This window comes from Dromiciops gliroides, chromosome 1 (assembly GCF_019393635.1).
Source record: "Dromiciops gliroides isolate mDroGli1 chromosome 1, mDroGli1.pri, whole genome shotgun sequence".
NCBI classification, from domain to species: Eukaryota; Metazoa; Chordata; class Mammalia; order Microbiotheria; family Microbiotheriidae; genus Dromiciops; species Dromiciops gliroides.
In genome coordinates, this window is record NC_057861.1 from 98,692,587 (window position 1) to 98,714,503 (window position 21,917).

At 38.3% G+C, this 21,917-nt stretch overlaps 1 protein-coding gene across 1 annotated transcript in view; it reads left to right on the forward strand.

The window, feature by feature from the left end:
* Positions 1–21,917, forward strand: part of HHLA1 (HERV-H LTR-associating 1) — a 62,823-nt gene that overhangs the window by 35,081 nt on the left and 5,825 nt on the right. The window contains exons 12-14 of the mRNA XM_043980736.1: positions 643–717; positions 14,727–14,883; positions 19,102–19,184. Of these exons, the coding sequence (XP_043836671.1) occupies positions 643–717; positions 14,727–14,883; positions 19,102–19,184 (315 nt within the window). The remainder of the gene's footprint in view (positions 1–642; positions 718–14,726; positions 14,884–19,101; positions 19,185–21,917) is intronic.

Sequence of the window (21,917 nt, forward strand, 5' to 3'; positions counted from 1 at the left end):
AAGTGATTTGACTGGGGTCACACAGCTAGTAAGTGTCTGAGGCTGGATATGAACTCAGGTCTTCCTGACTCCATGCCTGACACTTTATCTTCTGCACCATCTAGTTACCAAGGACAGATTATAGAATCAGAGATTTAGGTGTCAAAGGAATTATAGTCTAATTCCCCCATTTTTTAAAAATTATGTATGTATGTATGTATTTCTTTATCTATCTATCTATCTATCTATCTATCTATCTATTTATTTATTTATTTTGTGAGGCAATTGGGGTTAAGTGACTTGCCCAGGGTCACACAGCTAATAAGTGTCAGGTGTCTGAGGCTGGATTTGAACTCAGGTCCTACTGAATCCAGAGCCAGTGCTCTATCCACTGTGCCCCCTAGCTGCCCCTAATTCCCTCATTTTTGAGATAAAGAAACTGAACTTCAGAGAAGTTAAATGCCAGATGACCAATCATGTCTCACACAATTCAAAATCCTTTATATTTACTCATAATACAAAGCAAGCTTTGTTGTTTCTGTTGGGTTTTGGTTGTTTTTTTTTGGGGGGGGGCAATAGGGGTTAAGTGACTTGCCCAGCGTCACACAGCTAGTAAGTGTCAAGTTTCTGTTGTTTTAACAAACTCCTCTTTTTTCTTTGCAGTTGACTTTGGTCCAGCTTTGATATCTCCCTCTCAGAATCAGTCATCTCCTTTCCCCAAAATCTACATTGTATCAAGTAAGTGCCTGCACTGGACACAGCTCCTCCTCCTTGAACAAGGATATCATGTATTAAGATCCAGTATTAGATCATTAAGATATTGTCCTTGGGGGCAGCTAGGTGGCGCATTGGATACAGCACCGCCCTGGATTCAGGACGACCTGAGTTCAAATCCGACCTCAGACACTTGACACTTACTAGTTGTGTGACCCTGAACAAGTCACTTAACCCTCATTGCCCTGCAAAAACAAAAACAAAAACAAAAAACCTAAAGATATTGTCCTTGTAGAGTCTATGACCCAGTGCAACCAATGTTTGAATGGTCATTTGACTGGTGGATAAACCAAGTAAAGGGTCAAGTGATTTTCCCGTACTAATTGACAAAATAACAGAAGGCTTCTGACTTAGGCATCCTTAGGTAAAATCAGGAGAAATGGTTAGCATTCCAGCTCCAACAAATTATGAGTTGTGAAACCTAGGGTATATTACTTCTCCTCTCAGAGACTCATTTTTCTCATCTGAAAAATGAAGATCATATTTCCACAACCCCATCTGCTTCATAAACTTGTAATGGGTACTTAAAGCACCATAGAAATACAAGCTACTATTGCTGTTTTCTGGATCTCAGTTTCTTCATCTTCAAAACAGGAGTCATAATAGTGTGTGTGTGCGCGTGTGCTCGTGAAATAACTGTGAGTAATTATCTATCCCAACATGCTGGAAATCTTGAATTTGATACACTTCAATAAAGCCATGATCTCACTAATGTGGTAAGGCTTTTTCCATCAGAATGGTTCATAACCTATCCATGTCTCTTCCTCCTGGGACTACATGTATAACCCACCACCCTTTGGTCCACCTATATTTTTTATTATTTTAAGATCATGACATTCCACAATTAGCAACAACATAGCATCACAAGGCAAATATTGGTGTTTTAAAAAAAAATAAGACCTTTTCAGTAAAGAGCAACTTGGGATCATTGAAAGGGCTGCATAATTTCCCAAATGAAATCTAGCACCTTTTATTCAATCCCAGACTCTGACCATTGTCTTATATTCAATGACTATCCAAGGTATATCTACAGATTGATTCAATTATTCATCCTACTTGATGGATTTTGTAAGACAGTTGGAAAATGCACAACCAGCTCAATGTCATCTGCAAAAAGAACATGTAGAGAATCCTAAAATCTATTGGGAATCCTCATTCCATATGGAGTCTCTGAAGGCCATTTCCCGTGGTGATGGCAAAGAGTTTTAGAAAAAAATTTGTCTTCTTGGTTTATGATTCTCTTGATATTACAACTCAGAAAATCTTTGAACCCACATCATCTTTTTAGTTGTATTCAATTCATAAAACATTTATTGTGTCACTCATTACAAGACTTCCTTGTTAGTCATTCAGTCAATCAATATTTATTAAGCTCCTGCTATGGACCAGGCACTATGCCAAATTCTGGACATACAAAGAAAGACAAGATACAATCCTCCCTCTAATGGAGTTCACATTCTAATGGAGAAGACAACATGCATGCAACCATGTCCAAATAAGAAATAGACGGGATAAATTGAAGGGAAGAGACTGATATTAAAGGAGGAAGAGGAGTTGGAAGACAAAGTTTAAAAAAAAATGATGTTAAAATTTGTTTTTACATATACTTTAGAAAATAAAATTCTATTCAAAGCAAAAAAAAAAGTTATTGGGATTGGCAGGTTGTTATATGAAAAAAAAAAGTTCTATGGGTGAGGGTTACAAAGACATAAATGAAAAAGGCCTGCCCTTAAGGAACTTACATTCCACTTCTTTTAATGGTTTTGGTATCTTCTCATGCATTGGCAAATTGTGATCTGCCTCTTCATTTGATTGATTCTAGCAAATCCTTTGTCTCTTCTGATTTCATTTATTTCTTCTAATATACTCTATCCCAGGAAGTCAGATAAGCAAATTTGTTCAAATTATCTATAAAATTAGCATAAATAGGCTTAGGATGGAGGGCTGAGAACAACCAGGTGACACAGTGGGTAGAACACTGACCATGGAGTCAAGAAGACCCGAGTTCAAATCTAGCCTCAGACACTTACTAGCTGTGTGAACCTGGGCAAGTCATTTAACCCTGTTTGCCTCAATTTTCTCATTTGTAAAATGATCTGGAGGAGATAATGACAAACCAAACCAGGATATTTGCCAAGGAAACCCCAGATGGAGTCACAGAGAATCAGACATGACAGAAATGACTCAACAATAACAATAACATGAAAGGCTGAGGGACTCTAGTTTGGATGAAGTGTTTGGACTTCAAGTGCACAAAATTTGTAATACCTCACGGTATCTCAGAAGAGCTTGATTTGTGCATGGGAAGAAGCTTTCTATAGGGAAAGCCTTTATGGTTTTGTTTTATTCCCTAGCCAAGTGATTTTTTTAAAAAAATAATTAGACAATAAACATCAAGATATTTATTCTCTCCATTTCTCCATCATTTGTTCAATCAAGAAGATGTCATCTTCTGTGAAAGCCTATCTGTGGCTTTATGGTTTTTTGTTTTTTGTTTTAGTGAGGCAATTGGGGTTAAGTGACTTGCCCAGGGTCACACAGCTAGTAAGTGTGTGTTAAGTGTCTGATGCCGGATTTGAACTCAGGTACTCCTGACTCCAGGGCTGGTGCTCTATCCACTGCGCCACCTAGCTGCCCCATGTTTATTTGTTTTTAGTAACAATGGGTTAGGGATCAGACCAGTGATCTCATTGGGCTAAGGAGCTTCTGGGTAAGGAAACTCCCTAAACTAATTGAAATTGGCTCCTTCTCTGCAACTTATCATCTTGGAGAGTTGCTTAGACCAAAGAAGGGTTATGTGACTTGTCCAGGATCACACAGGCAGTATTTGTCATAGGCAGGAGGACATGATCCCAGGTCTCTCTCTGCCTATCTTTTCTTAACAATACTATGCAAAATTTCACTTTCTTTGAAATCCTGGAGCTTGGTTCCTGGGTGTCTAGGAAATTGTGTCACATTCAGCATATATTTACTTCATACATCTTTAGTCCAGTCCAATTAATTTCCCCAACTTAATCTTCTTAACTGTTATTACTGCTTCCTTACATAGTACATTGAATACCAGACTTTGGGGTCCAAGTGTACTAGTTTTCCTCCCACAAAAGATGAAAATAAATTGCTATGAAAATGTCCATTTCACTTCTCTTTATTATCCTACCTTCATTTTCATCTATCAATACTCCCAGAATTATTTGACTTAGTTGGTCTCAGGCCAAAACAATCTACAGCCTCATTTTTTCCCTCTCACTACTCTTTACTATTTTTGAAGTGACACTGCTCATGATTTTCTTGTAGGGTATCCCACTGTATTTTTATTGATTTCCTCTTTTTTTAACCACCAACTGCTTTCCCTTCACCTTCATAAAACATTTTTAAGGAATAAAAAGGAAAAAGAAGAGAAAAAATCATGGAATAATGTATTCCAGACCTTTGACCTCTCAATTCAGCAAAGAAATGGGGTAAGGGTGTCTGTTTACTCTGCAGTGTTTTGCAAATGTTATTGTTCTCTAAACCCAGACTCTAATAGGCTGCCCTATCTCTGCTTGGGAAGGAGATTAGGTGTTTTCTGTCTGCAGTTTTGGGGATCTTTTAGCCTCTACTCTGTGTCAAGTGCTTTACTTCCATTATACTTCTCCAGGAAATTGTAACAGATTAGATTTCTTTATATGTATTCATTCTAGCTTGTCTAGGTTGAATCTGAGCTGTTATCGTTGCATATATTACTTTCTCATCTTTATCCTTTCATCGAGTTTGGTGTTAATTTCATGTGGCTCTGATCGGCAAATAATCTGACAACCTGCAGACCTGAATTAGCGGTATTGCTCAGTAGTTTCAATTGTGTCTGACTCATCATGATTCCATTTGGAGTTGTCTTGGCAAATACACTGGAGTCGTTTGCCATTTCCTTCCTCAGCTCATTTTATAGATGAGTAAACTGAGGCAAATAGGATTAAATGATTTACCCAGGTCACACAGGTGTCTGAAGCTAAATTTGAGTTCATGAAGATGAGTCTTCCTGACTTCAGGTCTGGTCCTCTACCACTGCCCCACCTAGCTGACCCTTGAATTAATTCTGTATAATGGGAGGAAAAATGAATATGGTATCAGAAAATCTGGATTCTCATTCCCACTCAGCTACTTATTTGTAACCTGTATGACTTTGTATGTCACTTAATTTCTCTGGGAATCAGTTTCTTCCTTCCTTCCTTCCTTCCTTCCTTCCTTCCTTCCTTCCTTCCTTCCTTCCTTCCTTCCTTCCTTCCTTCCTTCCTTCCTTCCTTCCTTCCGTCCTTCCTTCCTTCCATCCTTCCGTCCTTCCGTCCTTCCTTTCTTTCTTTTTTCTTGCAGGGCTATGGGGATTAAGTGACTTGCCCAGGGTCACACAGCTAGTAAGTGTCAAGTGTCTGAGGCCAGATTTGAACTCAGGTACTCCTGAATCCAAGGCTGGTGTTTTATCCACTGCACCACCTAGCTGCCCAGGAATCAGTTTCTTAAACTATAAAATGCAGGAGCTGGATGAGGTGGTCTTTAAGCAAGGAGGAAGAGATGAGGAAAAGAGAACATCGCAGGCATGGGGAAGAGTCAGAGAAAATACCCAGAGTGGGGATATTATTCATGCCTTATTCATGGAATAGCCAGGAGGTAAGTGTCACTGGATTGAAGAGTACATGAGGGGAGGTGTAAGGTTGAAGAAGCCTAAAAACAGAGGAGGGAGGGATATTAGGAAGGATTTTGAACACCAGATAGAGGATTTTGTATATGACCCTAGAGGTGATAGGAAGCCAATGGAATTTATTGAGCTGGGAGGAGAGAAGATGATATGGTAAGATCTATGGTTTAGGAAAATCAGTTTGGCAGATGAATGGAGGCTGGACTGGAGTAGGAAGATACAGCAGGTCGACCTACCAGAAAGCTATTGCAATATCTGTGGATAGACAGGCATGGGGAAGGGATGTTGGCAGAAAAGCCAAATTTTTCTTGAGAGTTTTCACAGTCCTTGGGTAGTTGGGTACCATGATGGTTATACTTTGCATAACACTAGGCACCTGAAAAGCACTTTCCTTCTAACAACCCCGTGATGGCATTGGGCTCAGTATTATTAGTCTCATAGTGAAGTTGAATAACCCTTGATTTGAGAACAGTGGAATGACTGAATGATAACATTGCTATCGGACTAATATTTGGGGGAGGGGTGTAGAACATATATACATCATAAGATCATAGACCTAAAGGCATTTTCTTAGATCAGGGGTCATCTAGTCCAAACCTCTAATCCAAAGACTTTAAGTGGTTTGCCTATGATCACACAGCTAGTAGGAGAGAAAGCTGAGATTTGAATATGGGCCCTGTGGCTCTAAACCCAATACTACCATGCTGTTTCGAGTCCCCTTCTTTCTTCTATTATCCTGCTTGAGTTGCTTCGTCGTACCTGTGTCCTGAGACAAAGAAACCATTTTTCATAGTAAAGGAAGTATTCAATCCTCAAAGCCATTCCGAATGGGGGGTTTAGGGGTGTAAGATCTAAGGAAAATTACACTAGATGGGAATATCTCACCCATACCTTTCCACTTAACATCTTCGTGCAAATGAAATGTGGTTACAAAGAACATCTGAAACAGATGATTCAATGATGATGATAATAATGATGGTGATGAAAATAACAATACTAAAAAACAAACTAACACTTATGTATAACTTTCACATTGATTCAAATGACCCTATGGTTGCCTGGCAACCATGTTACATCCTCCATCTTCCATTTCACACTCACCCCTCAAGCTGAATGGTCACCCTCAGCCACATACTAGCTGTATAAAGTTACAATTGGTATCTCATTTTATACTCACAACAACCCTGGTAAGTAGGTGCAATTATTATCCCCATTTTACAAATGAGGAAACTGAGGCTGTGAGTTGAAATTATTCACCCAGGGTCAAAAAAGGTAATAAGAGACTGGGGCCAGATTTGAAGGAGCCAGTTCAAAACAGGGACATTTAGCTGGAGGGGCATGTGTAGAATGGGAACAGAAGAATGTAACATGGTTGCTAAGCAACCATAGCATCATTTACATGAACGTGAAAGAAACTTTACAAGGCAAGCCAGGAATTATTTCATAGGATTATAGAGTAAAAACCAGAAGGGATGTGAGAGGACACTGAAGCCAATCCCCTCGTTTTACAAATGAGGAAACCAAGGTCCAGGGAAGCGACATGACTAGCCCTAGATTAAGCAGGTGTTAAATGCTGCTTTAAGATTTGAACTTGGATCTTCTGCCTTTTCCATTGTACTAAGCCTCTCTCATTTTGAACATAATTACTAAAAGAACCTCGGGCCACTTTTAGCAACAGATGACAAGGTCACCTCTCTCTCTGCAGACCCAGCTACCTGGTTTTCTAGCAGGGAGATTTCCCCCTTACAGCCTTTACACTTCCCTCAGGCAATCTCAGGCTATCCATCACTAAACTAATTCCCCTTCTGGTCTTTTTCTTCTGGTAGCTAAACTCTCCAAAGGCCACTTTGCATTTAAAATTCAAGCACCTCCCCTCCAAGCCTGATTGATGGCTCTAAGGACTACACTCCAATTCCACCCTGCTGTTTTTCAAAATCACCTCTAACATCTTACATTTCTGATAAAACTTTTTCTGGCATACCTGCCATTTATCACAGATCACAGAAACCTTCCGTATCTGCAGAGATGGGGTGGGGAGGAAGGGGGAAGTTTCATTCTTCTCTCTGAGCTTACTCTGCTCAGCTAGTCTTCAGAGACAGCTTTTACTTTGTGTTTTAAGGAAGATGAGTGCAAAATGTTCAGCTCCTGCAAATGTGGCCTCTTTGGTAGATATGAGATCCATTCTGGTGATACGACAAACTTCCAAAATATGCAGCTGAGAGAGAGACATCAGGCAATCCCTCCTTGCCCACAGGAGGAGACTTTCTGGGCAAACATAATCAGGCATCTGACTTGATAGAACACTGATGAGATTGGTATTCTCAGTTTACAGGTGAAAAAACAGAGGCACAAGGTAGTTAACTGACATCCTCTTAATAACATATCCATCAAGCTTCAAAGGCAAAAATTAAACCCAGTAGCATACAAGATCCTTCAGTGAAGGGACATTTTCATTTTTGAAAGGTGGATTTCCCATCTCTTACACAGATCAGAACACACACATATGGGTCTATGTCTGTATATGTATATATCTATGCCTGCGCATATATGTATGTGTGTATGTATACTTGTATATATACACATATATGTGTATACATATTACAGGGTCTCCCCAAAGTCTTAGTAAAATTTTAATTTTTAATAGCTCAAAGTTTAGCATAGTTTTAAGCTACTAAAGCTTAAAAGGATTGAATTTAGAGTCAGAAAACCAAAATTTTAATCCCAGTTCTGCTCTTTCCTACTCATGTGCTCTGGGGAAAGTCATTTAACCTTTCTGGGCCCCAGCTTGCTGATCTGTATAATGCAGGGATTGGAGAAGGTTGCCTATAAGGTCCTGTCCAGGGCTAAATCTAGGATTATGTAAAATAATAATACCTGCTTTCTGCAAGATGGGACCTAAATGACTCTCAGTGGACCCTTAACAATACTTCTCAGTGTCTCCTTAGAAATTATATCTTGCTGCTTAAATCCCTCCAGCCAAACATTTAGCCCTCAGAGCAGAGAACTGTGTTGGGTGTCTTCTTATAAAGCTATTCTTTTTATCTTTTAAAAAAATAATATATATGAAAGTATTTTGTAAAATAAAACCCTGAGCTTAATATCATCATCATCATCATCATCGTATTAAGCAGAGTCTTCTGGGTGGTGTAGTGGATGGAACGGTTGGACAAACTGGATTCAGATCCTGCCTCTGACATTTACTAAGCAAGTCATAAGCTCTGCCAGCCCCATTTTCCTCATCTCTAAAATGAGGGGATTGAACTTGATGGCTTCTGAAATCCTTTCTAGCTCTAAATCTATAATCCTAAGAATCCCAATGTTCTAATTAAAGACCGAGGACTTAATGTTAATGCTTTCATTGGTGTATAAGAATGTAGAGGATGTCTCAAAAGTCTTACTATAATTTTAGGCTTTGATAGCTTAAAATTGTGGTAAAATTTAAGCTAATATAGATTACAGATTTTGGGGAGACACTGTAATTGAGATTATATATATACACACATATATATGTACACATATATGCATATATACAAATATATTATATATGTATATATTATATTAATTGTTATGTTGTTATGTTATAGTACAGTATACTACATTATAGTATGTTATACTACATTATACTATACTATATATTATTATATTATACTATATTATATTACATCATATTGTATCCTGTCGTATATAATAAATATATTATATGTGTAGATATTGTGTGTGTGTGTGTGTGTGTGTGTGTGTATTCCATCACTATTTCAGGTCAATACTCATATAGGTATACAGATATACAGATATACAGATATATATACATGCACATATATATGTATACACACATAGATCAGTATATGTGTTCATTGTATGCATATATACATATATATGTACATATGCAAATATATACATAAACATACATATACATATTAAAACGGTCAAATTTAATATGGGGAGCTAATTGGGAGGCTCGCCATAATATTGGGGTTCAGAAAATAATGAAGGACCTCTGGTCCAAAGTTTCCTCCCTTCCAAACTGCCTTTTTTAGTTATTTCTCTCAGGCCAATAAGAAAGGAGATTAACAGCCTCTTTTCCACAAACAAATCAGATTTTATTAATGGGAATAAAATATACAACAAAGGTGAAACTACTAAAGCCAGGGACAAGGGAATAGGGGAAGAGAAAAATGGATAAGCTCCCTGGCTCTAGAAAAGACTGACTCAATCCCCAAACTTGCTTCCAGCTCAGCTAATTCAAAGAGCTGGTCTTGTTTCTATTAACTCACCACCTGGGGTCTGTAGTTTCTATGGGAGTCAGTTGTGTAGTCACTCTCCAGTCTGCTCTTGGAAGCTCACCAAACAGGAAAGAGAACTCCTCCCAGAGAGCATTCCCTTTTTCTACTTTTTCTCTTCCTCCCCAAAAAGGGAGGTCCTTCAAGTTCCATGGCTGAGAGTGGTCCTCCTGGTGACGTCAGTAGTATATGTCACTCAGGGCAGGCCAGGTGTGGCCTATATCTTATCAACCCAAGTAGGTACTTAGTTGGTTTCTCAAACAACACTAAATCAATCAGGTGGGACCCCTGGGCATCTGCCAAATTCCATTACTTTATCACCATATACATATGCATATACATATACATACACATATACCTATACCTATACATACACATACACATATACATATACATACACATACACATACACATACACATACACATACACATACACATATACATATACATATACATATACATATAAACATACATACTGTTAATGTGGATATTTCCATCACTATTACAGGTCAGTACTCCTGCATGTATGTATGTATGTATCTCCACATTAACAGTAGATAGATTGCTGCTCTAGGAATTGGGAAGACCCAAATTCAAATCCAGCTTCAGACTCTTACTAGTTATGTGACAAGTCATTTAAGCTTTTTTCCTCAGTTTTCTCAACTATAAAATGGGGATAATAATAGCACTTACCTCTCAGAGTTGTGAAATCAAAATGAGATGATATTTGTAAAAACAAACAACAACAACAGTACAGTGCCTGGAACATATTTGGCATTATATAAATGCTTATTCCCTTCCCCCATCACCTTGACTTACTTTGCATAAATGTTCTATCTACTTAAATGTGTACATATTCTCTCTCCCATCCCCAATAAAATAAAATCTCCTTGAGGGTAAAGACTATTTTTGGCTTTGTATCCCTTGTGCCTAGCACTTGGCACAGAGTAGATACTTAATAAATGCTTATTGGTTAATTGATTGATGTGGACAATAGTACTTGATATTCCTTAAATCCAGGGGTGTGCTGGAACCAGCTCAGGAACTTCAATTGTTCAATCTATGGTGTGAGCATATATACTTTGAAAATCATCTAAGTAAGGGATTTATTTATTGTTCTGTGGATTTTCTATATTTTAAAAGGTGATGGAGAAAATCAGTGGTGCAGATTCAACTTAAAAGCATGTCATGCAAACTTTTTGGAGAGCCAGTTGGTAAACAATTACCAGCACATCCCTGATTAAATTCCGGGATGGTTGGAAGAATAAAATGAAAATGAGTAGGTAAGGTACTATATAAATATAAACCATCTGGATAATTAGAAGGAACATGTCAAGGTTCTAATTCCTATAATTGCTGGCTAGGATTAACTAGTGCTTGCTTTCATGGGTATCCTCCCTCCCCAGCCCCTGAGCTGCTTTCTGAAAGACTAAGAATTCTTGCCTTACCTAAGTGCCTTACCCACTGACAGCACTCCCAGCATCACATTCATAAGTCATTGCACATTTTATTGGACATGACCTTGAGCTTTTTGTGTGGGGGTTTTCTTCCCCTATACCTATCAGATGAACAACCAGCTCTGTCTCTCTTTTCTGTCAAGTCAGTTTCCATAAGAGACACACTGTTATAAAGCTATCTCTTTCAAACTAATTGCTCCCTCCTCTTCTTCCTGCCAGTGGATGCCATTCTATATTAGCTTCATGTCAGCATTAGGCAATCAGTCCATATTTCAACAGAGTATTATTAATCCAAAGGCAACCTGAATAAGCCTTCCTTTCACATAACATATGATCACACCAAACAAGAAATGAATGGGGTTTTAAGAGACAAAAAATTGTAATTATACTGCCAAAGGGACTTTTCCCATTTTCCAAGCTTTCTATAAATACAAGACCCTCTAGAGTGACAACCTCAGAGTCCATTAAAAGGGAGGGGGAAATGGATGTAAAATAAAGCCAGTGTGATTTAATACAAAGATCAATCAGTCAACAGATATGTACTAAATACCTACTATGCAACAAATGATGTGCCAAGTAAACACTGGACCAATAACTGAGTCACACAACTAGTAAGTGTCTGAGGACAGATTTGAACTCAGGAAGATGAGTCTTCCTGACTCTAAGTCCAACATTCTATCAACTGTACCACCTAGCAGCCAAGCATTTGTATAGCACCTACTATGTGTCAGGTACTGTGCTAAGCTCTTTTTACAAATGTTCTTTGTTTGATCCTCACAACAATGCTGGGTGGTAGATGCTGTTATTATCCCCATTTTACAGTTCAGGAAACTGAGGCAAACAGAGGTGAAGTGACTTTTCGAGGGTCACGCAGCTAGTAAATGTCTGAGGATGGATTTGAACTCAGGTCTTTATGACTCCAGTCCTAGCACTCTATCCAGTGGGTTACCTAGGGACATAGGAGTGGGAAAATGCAGAATATATTCTTAGAGTGGTCAGCTGGTTTTGTCCTGTGAATGATTTTCAGCAACAACAAAACGTGTTGTGAATCTCCAGAATAATAGAGTACACTACTCATGATATCCTATAAGAACATATAGCTTGAACCCCTCAGACCATTGTTAAGAACCACCAATGGCTTCTCAAACCATTAAATGGAAACCATTGGAATAGTCACTCAGTAAATATTTATTAAATGCCCACTATGACCTAGGCACTGTGCTAAGTTCTGGGGATACAAATAAAAAAAAGAAATCCGGGGGCAGCTAGGTGGCGCAGTGGATAGAGCACCGGCCCTGGAGTCAGGAGGACCTGAGTTCAAATCCGGCCTCAGACATTTAACACTTACTAGCTGTGTGACCCTGGGCAAGTCACTTAACCCCAATTGCCTCACTAAAAAAAAAAAAAAGAAATCCATTCCCTGCTCTTGGGGAGCTTATAATCAAATGGGAGAAGACAATACACAAAAAAGCTGAAAATAGAGGAGTGGGGGGTACCCGATGCAGAATATGATAAAGAAATCAGGGAAGTGCCAAAAATAGTGCAGCCAGGTGAAAAATAACAGAAGAATAACTCGGTTTTGCTGGAGCTTGCAGAGACAGAGAGAAATGGAAAGAGACAGACAGAAAGACAAAGAAAGAGAGAGACAATCATACAGACAGAATATAAATACAAAATGGACATACAAAGGCAGCTAGGTGGTGCAAAGAATAAGAGAGCTGGGCCTAGAGTCAGCAAGATCTGAGTTCAAATTCTGATTCAGATACTTACTAGCTGTATGGCCCTGGTTAAGTCACTTAATTTCCTCAGCTGTAAAATGAGGACAATAGCTTCACTTCCCATGATTGATGTGAAGATCAAATGAAACAATATTTGTAAAGCACCTAGTATGGTACTTGGCACATAGTAGGTACTTAATAAATGCATGTCCCCACCTCCAACTCAGGCAGATTTGTTTCCAAATCAAGATCATTTATCCACCTGCCCATAATTTCTTCCCAAGGCCCTCCTATTTTTTCTTTCTTTCTTTCTTTCTTTCTTTTTTTTTCGGGGTAATGAGCATTAAGTGACTTACCCAGTGTTACACAGCTAGTAAATGTCAAGTGTCTGAGGCCAGATTTGAACTCAAGTCCTCCTGAATCTGGGGCCTGTGCTTTATCCACTGTACCACCTAGCTGCCCCCAAGCCCTCCTATTTTCAGCATTCAGTTAGTTGTGTGTTTTTTTCCTCTTGCTTTCAAGGAGAGAGCCTTGACTGGTGTGACTTCTACCTTAACACATTTTTGATGCCTTTTAGATTTGAATTACCTTGTAAACAAGGAGAAATGCTAATCTCATTTTTTAATGTCCATAGGGTATTTTCAAGCAGGGAGGAATCCAGAAATGAAGTGGGAGTTGGGTGGCACCTGGGAGCAATAGTGTTTTGAAAACATGACAGATTGGCAAGGGCATCAGAATAGATATCTGAAAGGGGCATCCTGACTGTGAATCAATAGCATTTTTCAACATGACAGTAGAGCTATAAAGCACTTTGTAAATGTCAACACTATATGTCTTATGATTAGAATTATTATTGTTGATAATCTAAATTTTTAAGGCAATCAGGGTTAAATGACTTGCTAGAGGTTACATAGCTAGTCGGTGTCTGAGGCCATATTTGAATTCAGGTCCTCCTGACTCGCGGGCCACTGCGCCAGCTAGCTGCCCTATTGTTGATAATTTAGTACTGTAGCTATAAGTACAAAAAGCATCCCCAAGGCCTTATTTCTAGACAACAATAATTCATATTTATAGCCATTTAATAATAATAATACCAATAATAGGTAGCATGTATATAGCTCTTTAAAGTTTGCAAACTGTTTTACACATAATCTCATTTAATCCTTATGACAATCTTGAAAGGAAAGTGCTTTTATTAACCCCATTTTACAGGTAAGGAAATTGGAGCAGGCTGACATTAAGTGACTTGTACAGGGTCACACAACTAATGTCTGAGGCAAAATTTGAATTCAAGTCTTCCTGACTCCAAGTCCTATGCTCTCTCCATTGCCAGCTACCTGGTGCTCCTTCCCTGAGAAGAATGACCAGAATGTGACAAGACATCATAGAATGGCTGGTTGAAGAAATTGGGGATGTTTACCCTAGAGAAGTGTAGATTTTACAGATGATAATAAGAAAAGACTTCATAATAGTTGGAGTTATCCAAAACTGGCATGACTTGCCTCAGGAAGAAGTAAATTTCCTATTCCTGGAAATCTTCCCACAGAAGACTAAATGATAACATTGTCAGAGATATTACTGTGGAAGGGTATCAAGGTAGTCCTTGGATCAAATTACTTTTGAGCTCCTTTTCAACAGCTCCAAGATCCTTGGATTCTCTGAGGCTTTTACAGGTGTTAGTGAGTTTCTTCCCCACAACAACCCTCTAGAAATCTCCATTTTACAGATGAGGAGAATGAATTCCAGAGATTTTAGCAGTGACAACCAAAAGTCACAGAGCTGGTAAGACAGAATAGGTTTTCTAATGCCCTTTACACTACACCCCACTTCTTCTTGATATATCTTCCAGGATGTCCACAGCCACTGCTCAAGGACAAAGAGATGACGACCTTTCCTCTCACCCTTAGTCTCCAAAAGATAAACCCTTGTGTCATGGAGCTGTGTCGATATTTTCAACAATGTCTCTGCATTAGTCAAGAGCAATATTCAAGAAAAGATACTATGAGGTAACCCTGGTTGCTATTTCGTTGGAATATTTTCTTTAAACTGCTTCCTTTCATTGGTTTGGAGGGGGTAAAGTTGCGCTTAGGTTGGTGCAAAATGGTGGCTCTTGACATCTTAGTAACTGCACAAATGACTTGGGTGAGAATTCAGATGCCAATTTCTCTATCTGTGATATCTCCACCCAACACACATGATTCAACCCCCCCCAAAAAAAACCCCACAGATAATTCAAGCCAATTCAAGCAACATTAAATAATCACCTACTACTACATACAATGCACTACGTTAGCTTTCATTGATCCTTAGAAGGCATAAGGTATAAGACCTTTATTTCCAAGCCATGCCATGGTGTACCCTTCTCTCTTCCTCGTCCTACTTTTCTTTCTACTTTTTATATGTTACTTCCCTGCTTTAGAATATAGGTTCCTTGAGGGCACAGACTGTCCTGTTTGATTATATTTATGTCTCAGGTGTTTAACACAGCACCCAGCACCTAGAAAGCATTTAATAAATGTTCTAACACTCATTCATTCACTTTTTGGCTTAGGGATGCTTAAAGGATTGGATGAATAATTCTGCTAAAACTTATAGTCTTTGGAGATGAGTATATCTTAAACCCAGTCGTTGACTGGTCAGGAACAAGTTGCCTATTTAAGAGGATGAGTTTTGAGTTTCTCTTCCCCAGACCTCACTGCTGAGATTTTTAGGAAGTAGGAAAGACAAGAATGCACAGGAACAGAACAGGGAAGGCAGATATGTAGGAAAAGGAATGGAAGTGGGTGGTCATTAACATTCTTCTCTTTAGCTGCTACTCATGAACAGGTATAGATACCTTAGTGGATAATAGAAATAGCACAGGGGTATACCTGGAGAGAAGAAGGTGGGACAAGAATGGAGAGAACACAAACATTTGAAAAGGGGGAGTGAAGGGAGTCAATAGCCAAAAAGTAGGATCAGCCTGAAATGTTCTCTGCTCCCTCAGTACATAAAGTCAATTAGGTGTTACGGTGACTATTCGGAGTCAGGAAGACCTGAGTTCAAATCCTGCCTCTTGTACTTACTATCTGTGTGACCCTGGGCCAGTCACTTCACCTCTGTTTGACTCAGGTTCCTCATCTATAAAATGCAGATAATAACAGTACCTACCTGTCAGGGTGATTGTGAGAAACAAATGAGTTAACTTGGGTAAAACTCTTTGCAAGCCTTAAAATAAATACTAGATATTATCATTCATTACATTTAGGACTTTATCCTAAAGCCAATTGAGAATTTTTTTTCTAAATACATTTGGGAACAAACTGTAGTTTGGGGCTTTACATTGGAAAAGAAAGTGAACCAAGAAGAGAGTGTTGTTTTTAAACTCCTGTGCATGATTCCCTGGCCTCCCATCCCTCTCAGACTAATGGAATTTGCCGGGGGATAGGTCACAGAGGTCTCTGCCTCTCTCCTGCAAATACGTACAAATCACTGTTCTTCCAAAGGCTAATACCAGTCATTTTTCAGAGACAAATGAATGGGTCAGTGAAGGAAAATTGGAGAATGGGCCCTGTAATGTTTCAGAAAATTTGGTCAGGGATTTTTGCCTTCCCTGAAATGCTGACATGATTCTCTTTTCACTGTGATTTTCTCTTAGATGCTGCCATAAGCAGAATAATAGAGAAAAAAAAACCCACTCCTGCTCTATAGCCCTGGGAGCCTGTCTACTTCCAGACCTTTCATTATCATTTTTAAAGTCTACTAAAACACCCACTGGAACTGAAATTGATTGATTGATTGGAACCTGTGGTTCAGTAGATTGGGAGTCAGGAGACCTGGATCAAGTTACAGGTCTGCTGTTTGTGCGAATGTGGATAAGCTAGTTAACCTTTACAAGCCTTCCTCTATAAAATAAACTCAATACTAACCTTATTCTCTCCTTCACAAAGTTGTTATGAGGAAAGTGCTTTTTAAATCTTAAAGAAATATGGCAATCCAATCTAATTCAGCAGTTATAACTATTATTGATCAATTTCCTTCCTATGATCTCTTAGTCCTTCAACAGATGCCCTCAATCTCTCTCTAGCTCTTACCTTTGGACATCTCACCCAGCATCTCCTGTTTCCTTCATCTAAATGGATCAGCCAAGGATGGTTTATCAAAGTCTTTAGTATCAGGGATTGAGAGAAAAGGAAGAAGAGAAAGAGCTAACTTATAGGCATTTGTGGCTCTTCTTTAAAGATGGAACTATGACTACTGGTAAGGGAAAGAATGAGGCACATCTGCAGCAGATGAGCTATGGATCTGAATTGAGAAAAGAGAAAACATACATTGAAAAGACAGGTCAGTTATATACCAGAATATCTTCAGAGTCCCAAGATCCAGGAGCCTAGATGAACAGGCAGATTAGATTTTAGAACAACAATGTGGGTGTCTTAAGTCCATTCTTCATCAAGAATCTAAGATTCAGGGGGCAGCTAGATGGCGCAGTGGATAGAGCACCAGCCCTGGAGTCAGGAGTACCTGAGTTCAAATCCGGCCTCAGACACTTAATACTTAACTAGCTGTGTGACCCTGGGCAAGTCACTTAACCGCAATTGCCTCACTAAAAAAAAAAAAGAAAGAAAAAAAAAAGAATCTAAGATTCAGGAAGAACCAGTGAGATGCCCGTTTGTCTAATATGACCTAGTTCTTATTATTGGATTCATTTGTATTCCCCCATTCCTGCCAAGAAGTATTCCAAGCTTCCTCCCGACATTGTTGCCCTATTTGATCAAGGATTCATATTCCAGAGTCATCACTCAAAATCATTGCAGCTGGCTCAAATCCAGTTGAGCTTGGGTAGGAGTGACTCAGAGTAAGTGCAAGGCATAATTATATGCTGGTATAGTTGAGGTAGATTGAAGACAGAGGTCATAGGAGTTGTGTAAGTTGAGAAGTTAGGAGGCTGGACTGAATAAAGTAGGGAAAGAAAAGAATGTGAGCCAGGCTCACAGGTTAATAGATGACAGACATAAGGGTCCATATTGGTTTATATATAATAGGAAGAGAGGTGGCTGCTGACTGATTCTGATGGTGATAGGAGGAAGGCATGAATGTGGCTGTGGGGAACAAGGAGTTAACTCCTGGCTCTGTCAGGAGGTATAGGAGAAGCAATAAATAGCCTTCTAAAAGGATGCCAAGAAATGTGGTGCCTTCAGAAAAAACCTAGGCTGTAATGGACCTCAGAAGATTCAAGGACTCTGAGAGGAAAAGATCTAGGATCACAGGTTTATAGTTTAAGGAACGGACCTTAAATGTCATCTAGGTCCACACTCTCATTTATCTGTGGAGAAAATTCAACCCAAAGAAGTTAAAGTAAGGTTCCAAGATCACACAAATAAGTCAGACAATAAACATTTATTAATCATCTACTATATGCCAGGCACATCATAAATAAATGGCAGCGCCAGGATTAGAACTCAGTCTTCTGACTCAAAATTCATTGATATTTCCACAGCTCTACAACTGAGAAAACTTTTTAGAAATGAAAGATTGAGAGGAAAGTTAATAGAGAAAGGATGTGGCTAAGTTTTCTACAGGAAAGGGAAAGAAACAAAGCTGTGAGGTCTGGCCAGGTCAAGAGTCCACCCTGCCCTGGTGTGGTGGCACCTGAGGAGACAAGCATGACAGGTACTTGACTCTAGGCTCAAGAATAGTAGCCTAGGTCTGGGAAGAGAAGCAGCAGAAAGGGTCAGGGGTGAGAATTTCAAACCCATTATTCCCACTTATCAGTATATAGAGCACAATTCTATTTGTCCTGTGCTAGTTCCAGCTCTACATATTCCTGAAACTTTCTCTCAGTAAGGACCTTGCTTTATGACCTTAGTACCACTAGTCATCTTGCCAACACTGGATCATGTTTCTTGAGAGCTTCACAAGATGGGCTGGAGTGAAAGAAAAACATAATGTTGGAATGAATTCAGTTATTCTTTGGCTCCCTAGAGCCCCTGAGCTGTATTTATATGTGTGTGCCTACACCACCTGAACAAAAGACACACCAGGGTCAATGTGGTCTTATGAAGTACATGCTTTACCCCCAAAAGCATCCCCAAAGTGAAGACTAGTAGATTACAATTATTCCCTGGCTATTAATAAGTCAAGTCCTACCTTACATATCTTAAATAGACCCAACAGGCTATTGTAAGTATAAATTTCTAGCTGTTGCAAGGTTTCCCTTCCCTGATTTAACATTAACTCTCTAGGTTCTGCATTGAATACTACTCCTGGTTCTTGAGAAGTGCAACATACATCTGCCAGAGGGTGACAAGGATGGCTCATTCCCATAGTAAGTATACCACCTAACAACTTAAACAGAACATCTTTACTTTAGTTAGAGTTACTTTAGGTACAACAAACATGATTACCAAAAAAGGCTTTACATAATAAAACTCCCATAAAATCAATCTTAACCTGATTATGAATAATTATTATTAATAAATATTAATTATTAGTATTATTAAATTAATATTAATAAATATTTAAAATAATTAGGTAGCTCAATGGATATTATATAAGACTTAGAGTCAAGAAGACATGAGTTGAAACTCTGCCTTAGATATGTGCTACCTGAGTGATTCTGGGCATATCATTCAACTTCTTCTTGCCCTCAGTTTCTTATCTGCAAAATGGGAAGATAATTCACAAAGTTGTTGTGAGAGGCATATAAAATAACAGACAGAAAACTATAGACCCAATTTCCTTAATGAATATTGATGCAAAAATGTTAAATAAAGCAAGGAGATTTCAGAAATGTATCACAAAGATCATATACTATGACTAGGTAGGATTTATACCAGGAACTCAGGACTAGTTCTATATTAGGAGAACTATAAGTGTAATTGATCATGTCAATAACAAAACCAATGAAGACCATATGATCATCTCAATAGATGCAAAAAAAAGCTTTTGACAAAATACAACATTCATTTTTATTTTTTGTGGGGCAATGAGGGTTAAGTGACTTGCCCAGGGTCACACAGCTAGTAAGTGTCAAGTATCTGAGGCCAGATTTGAATTCAGGTCCTCCTAAATCCAAGGCTGGTGCTTTATCCCCTGTGCGACCTAGCTTCCCCACTCATTTCTATTAAATACACTGGATAGCATAGGAATAAATGGAGCTTTTTATAAAAAGATAAGTTGTATCTATCTAAAATCATCAGTAAGCATTATCTGTAATGGGAATAAGCTAGAAGCCTTACCAATAAGATCATGGGTAAAGTAAGGATGCATATTATCACCATTATTATTCAATATTGTACTAGAAATGTTATCTATAACAATAAGAGAAAAGAAATTGAAGGAATTAGAATAGGCAATGAGGAAACAAAACTATCACTCTTACAGATGATATGGTATATTTATAGAACTGTGAGAATTGGAATGGCACCCCGTGCTGGAGAGATATTGCAGGGAAGCTCCACCATGAGGAGAAAGCATGTGATTTAGAAACCGTGTGACTTTAGCGTCCAGAACTTACATCTATAGAACCTTCTGTTAGTTGTGTCAATCAATGCTACCAACCAATTAACTTGGAGCTGTGTGTGTGTGGATGGCCCTGTTTCCTGTTTCACAAGATACTTCTGGGAGAAGCCCCAGAAGGTTGGCCTCTTGGGTTCCTGACCTTGGTATGGCGGGTCGGATGCTGGGGTCTCTTAGAGATAGTTAGATTTTTACCTCTCTCTCTCCTCACCAACTTCTGATTGCACTTTAATAAATTCTTAAAAGTCTAAACTGTTGCTAAAGCTTCTAATTTGGGGTGACCACTCATTAGATTTTATACATCATAGCTAGAATTTTAGCCCCTTACAGAATCCTAAAGAATCAAATAAAAATTAATTGAAATAATTAACTTCATCAAAGTTTAGGATAAAATAAACCCACATAAGTTATCATTTTTTCTATGTATTATCAATAAAGTCTAGCAGTAGGAGATAGAAAGAAAAAAATCCATTTAAAATAACTGTAAATAATATAAAATACTTGGGAGTCTAACTGCCAAGACAAACCCAGGAACTATATGAACACAATTACAAGACACTTTTCACACAAATAAAGTCAGATCTAAAAAATTGGAGAGATATTCATTGCTCTTGGTTAGGCCAAGTCAATATGATAAAAATGAAATTCTACCTATATTAATTTACTTATTCAGTGCCTTACCAATCAAACTGCCAAAAATTGTTTTATGGAACTAGAAAAAATAGTAACAAAGTTCATCTGGAAAAACAAAAGATCAAGAATATCAAGAGAATCAATGGAAAAAATGTGAAGAATGGTGATATAACAAATCTCAAACTATATTTCAAAGCAGCAATTATCAAAACAATCTGGTACTGGATAAGAAATAGAGTAACAGATCAACGGAATAGATTAGATACCTAATTCATAGTAGTAATGACCATAGTAATCTAGTGTTTGACAAACCCAAAGATCCGAACTTTGGAGACAAGAAATCACTATTTGACAAAAATCACTAGGCAATCTGGAAAGCAGTTTGTCAGAAACTACGTATAGACCAACATTTCACATGATATACCAAGATAAGGTCAAAATGGGTATGTGATTTAGATCTAAAGGGTGATATCTTAAGTGCATTAGGGAAGGATGGAATATTTTGCCTGTCAGATCTACGGATAAGGGACAATTTTATGACTAAATAAGAGATAGAGAGAATTATGGGATGCAAAATGGATAATTTTGATTACAAGGAATTAAAAAGGTTTTGGACAAACAAAATCAATTTTGCCAAGATTAGAAAAAGAGCAGGAAATTGGTCGCGGGAGATTTACAGCAAATTCTTCAGGACAAAGTTCTCATTTCTCAAATATATGAGGAACTGAGTCAAATTTATAAGAACATGTCATCCCCTGATTGATAAATGTTGAAAGGATAAGAATAGATAGTTTTTAGAGGAAGAAATCAAAGCTATCAATAGTAATATGAAAAAAAATGCTCTAAATCACTATTGATTAGAGAACTACAAATTTAGACAACTCTGGGGTACCATGCCTCACACCTG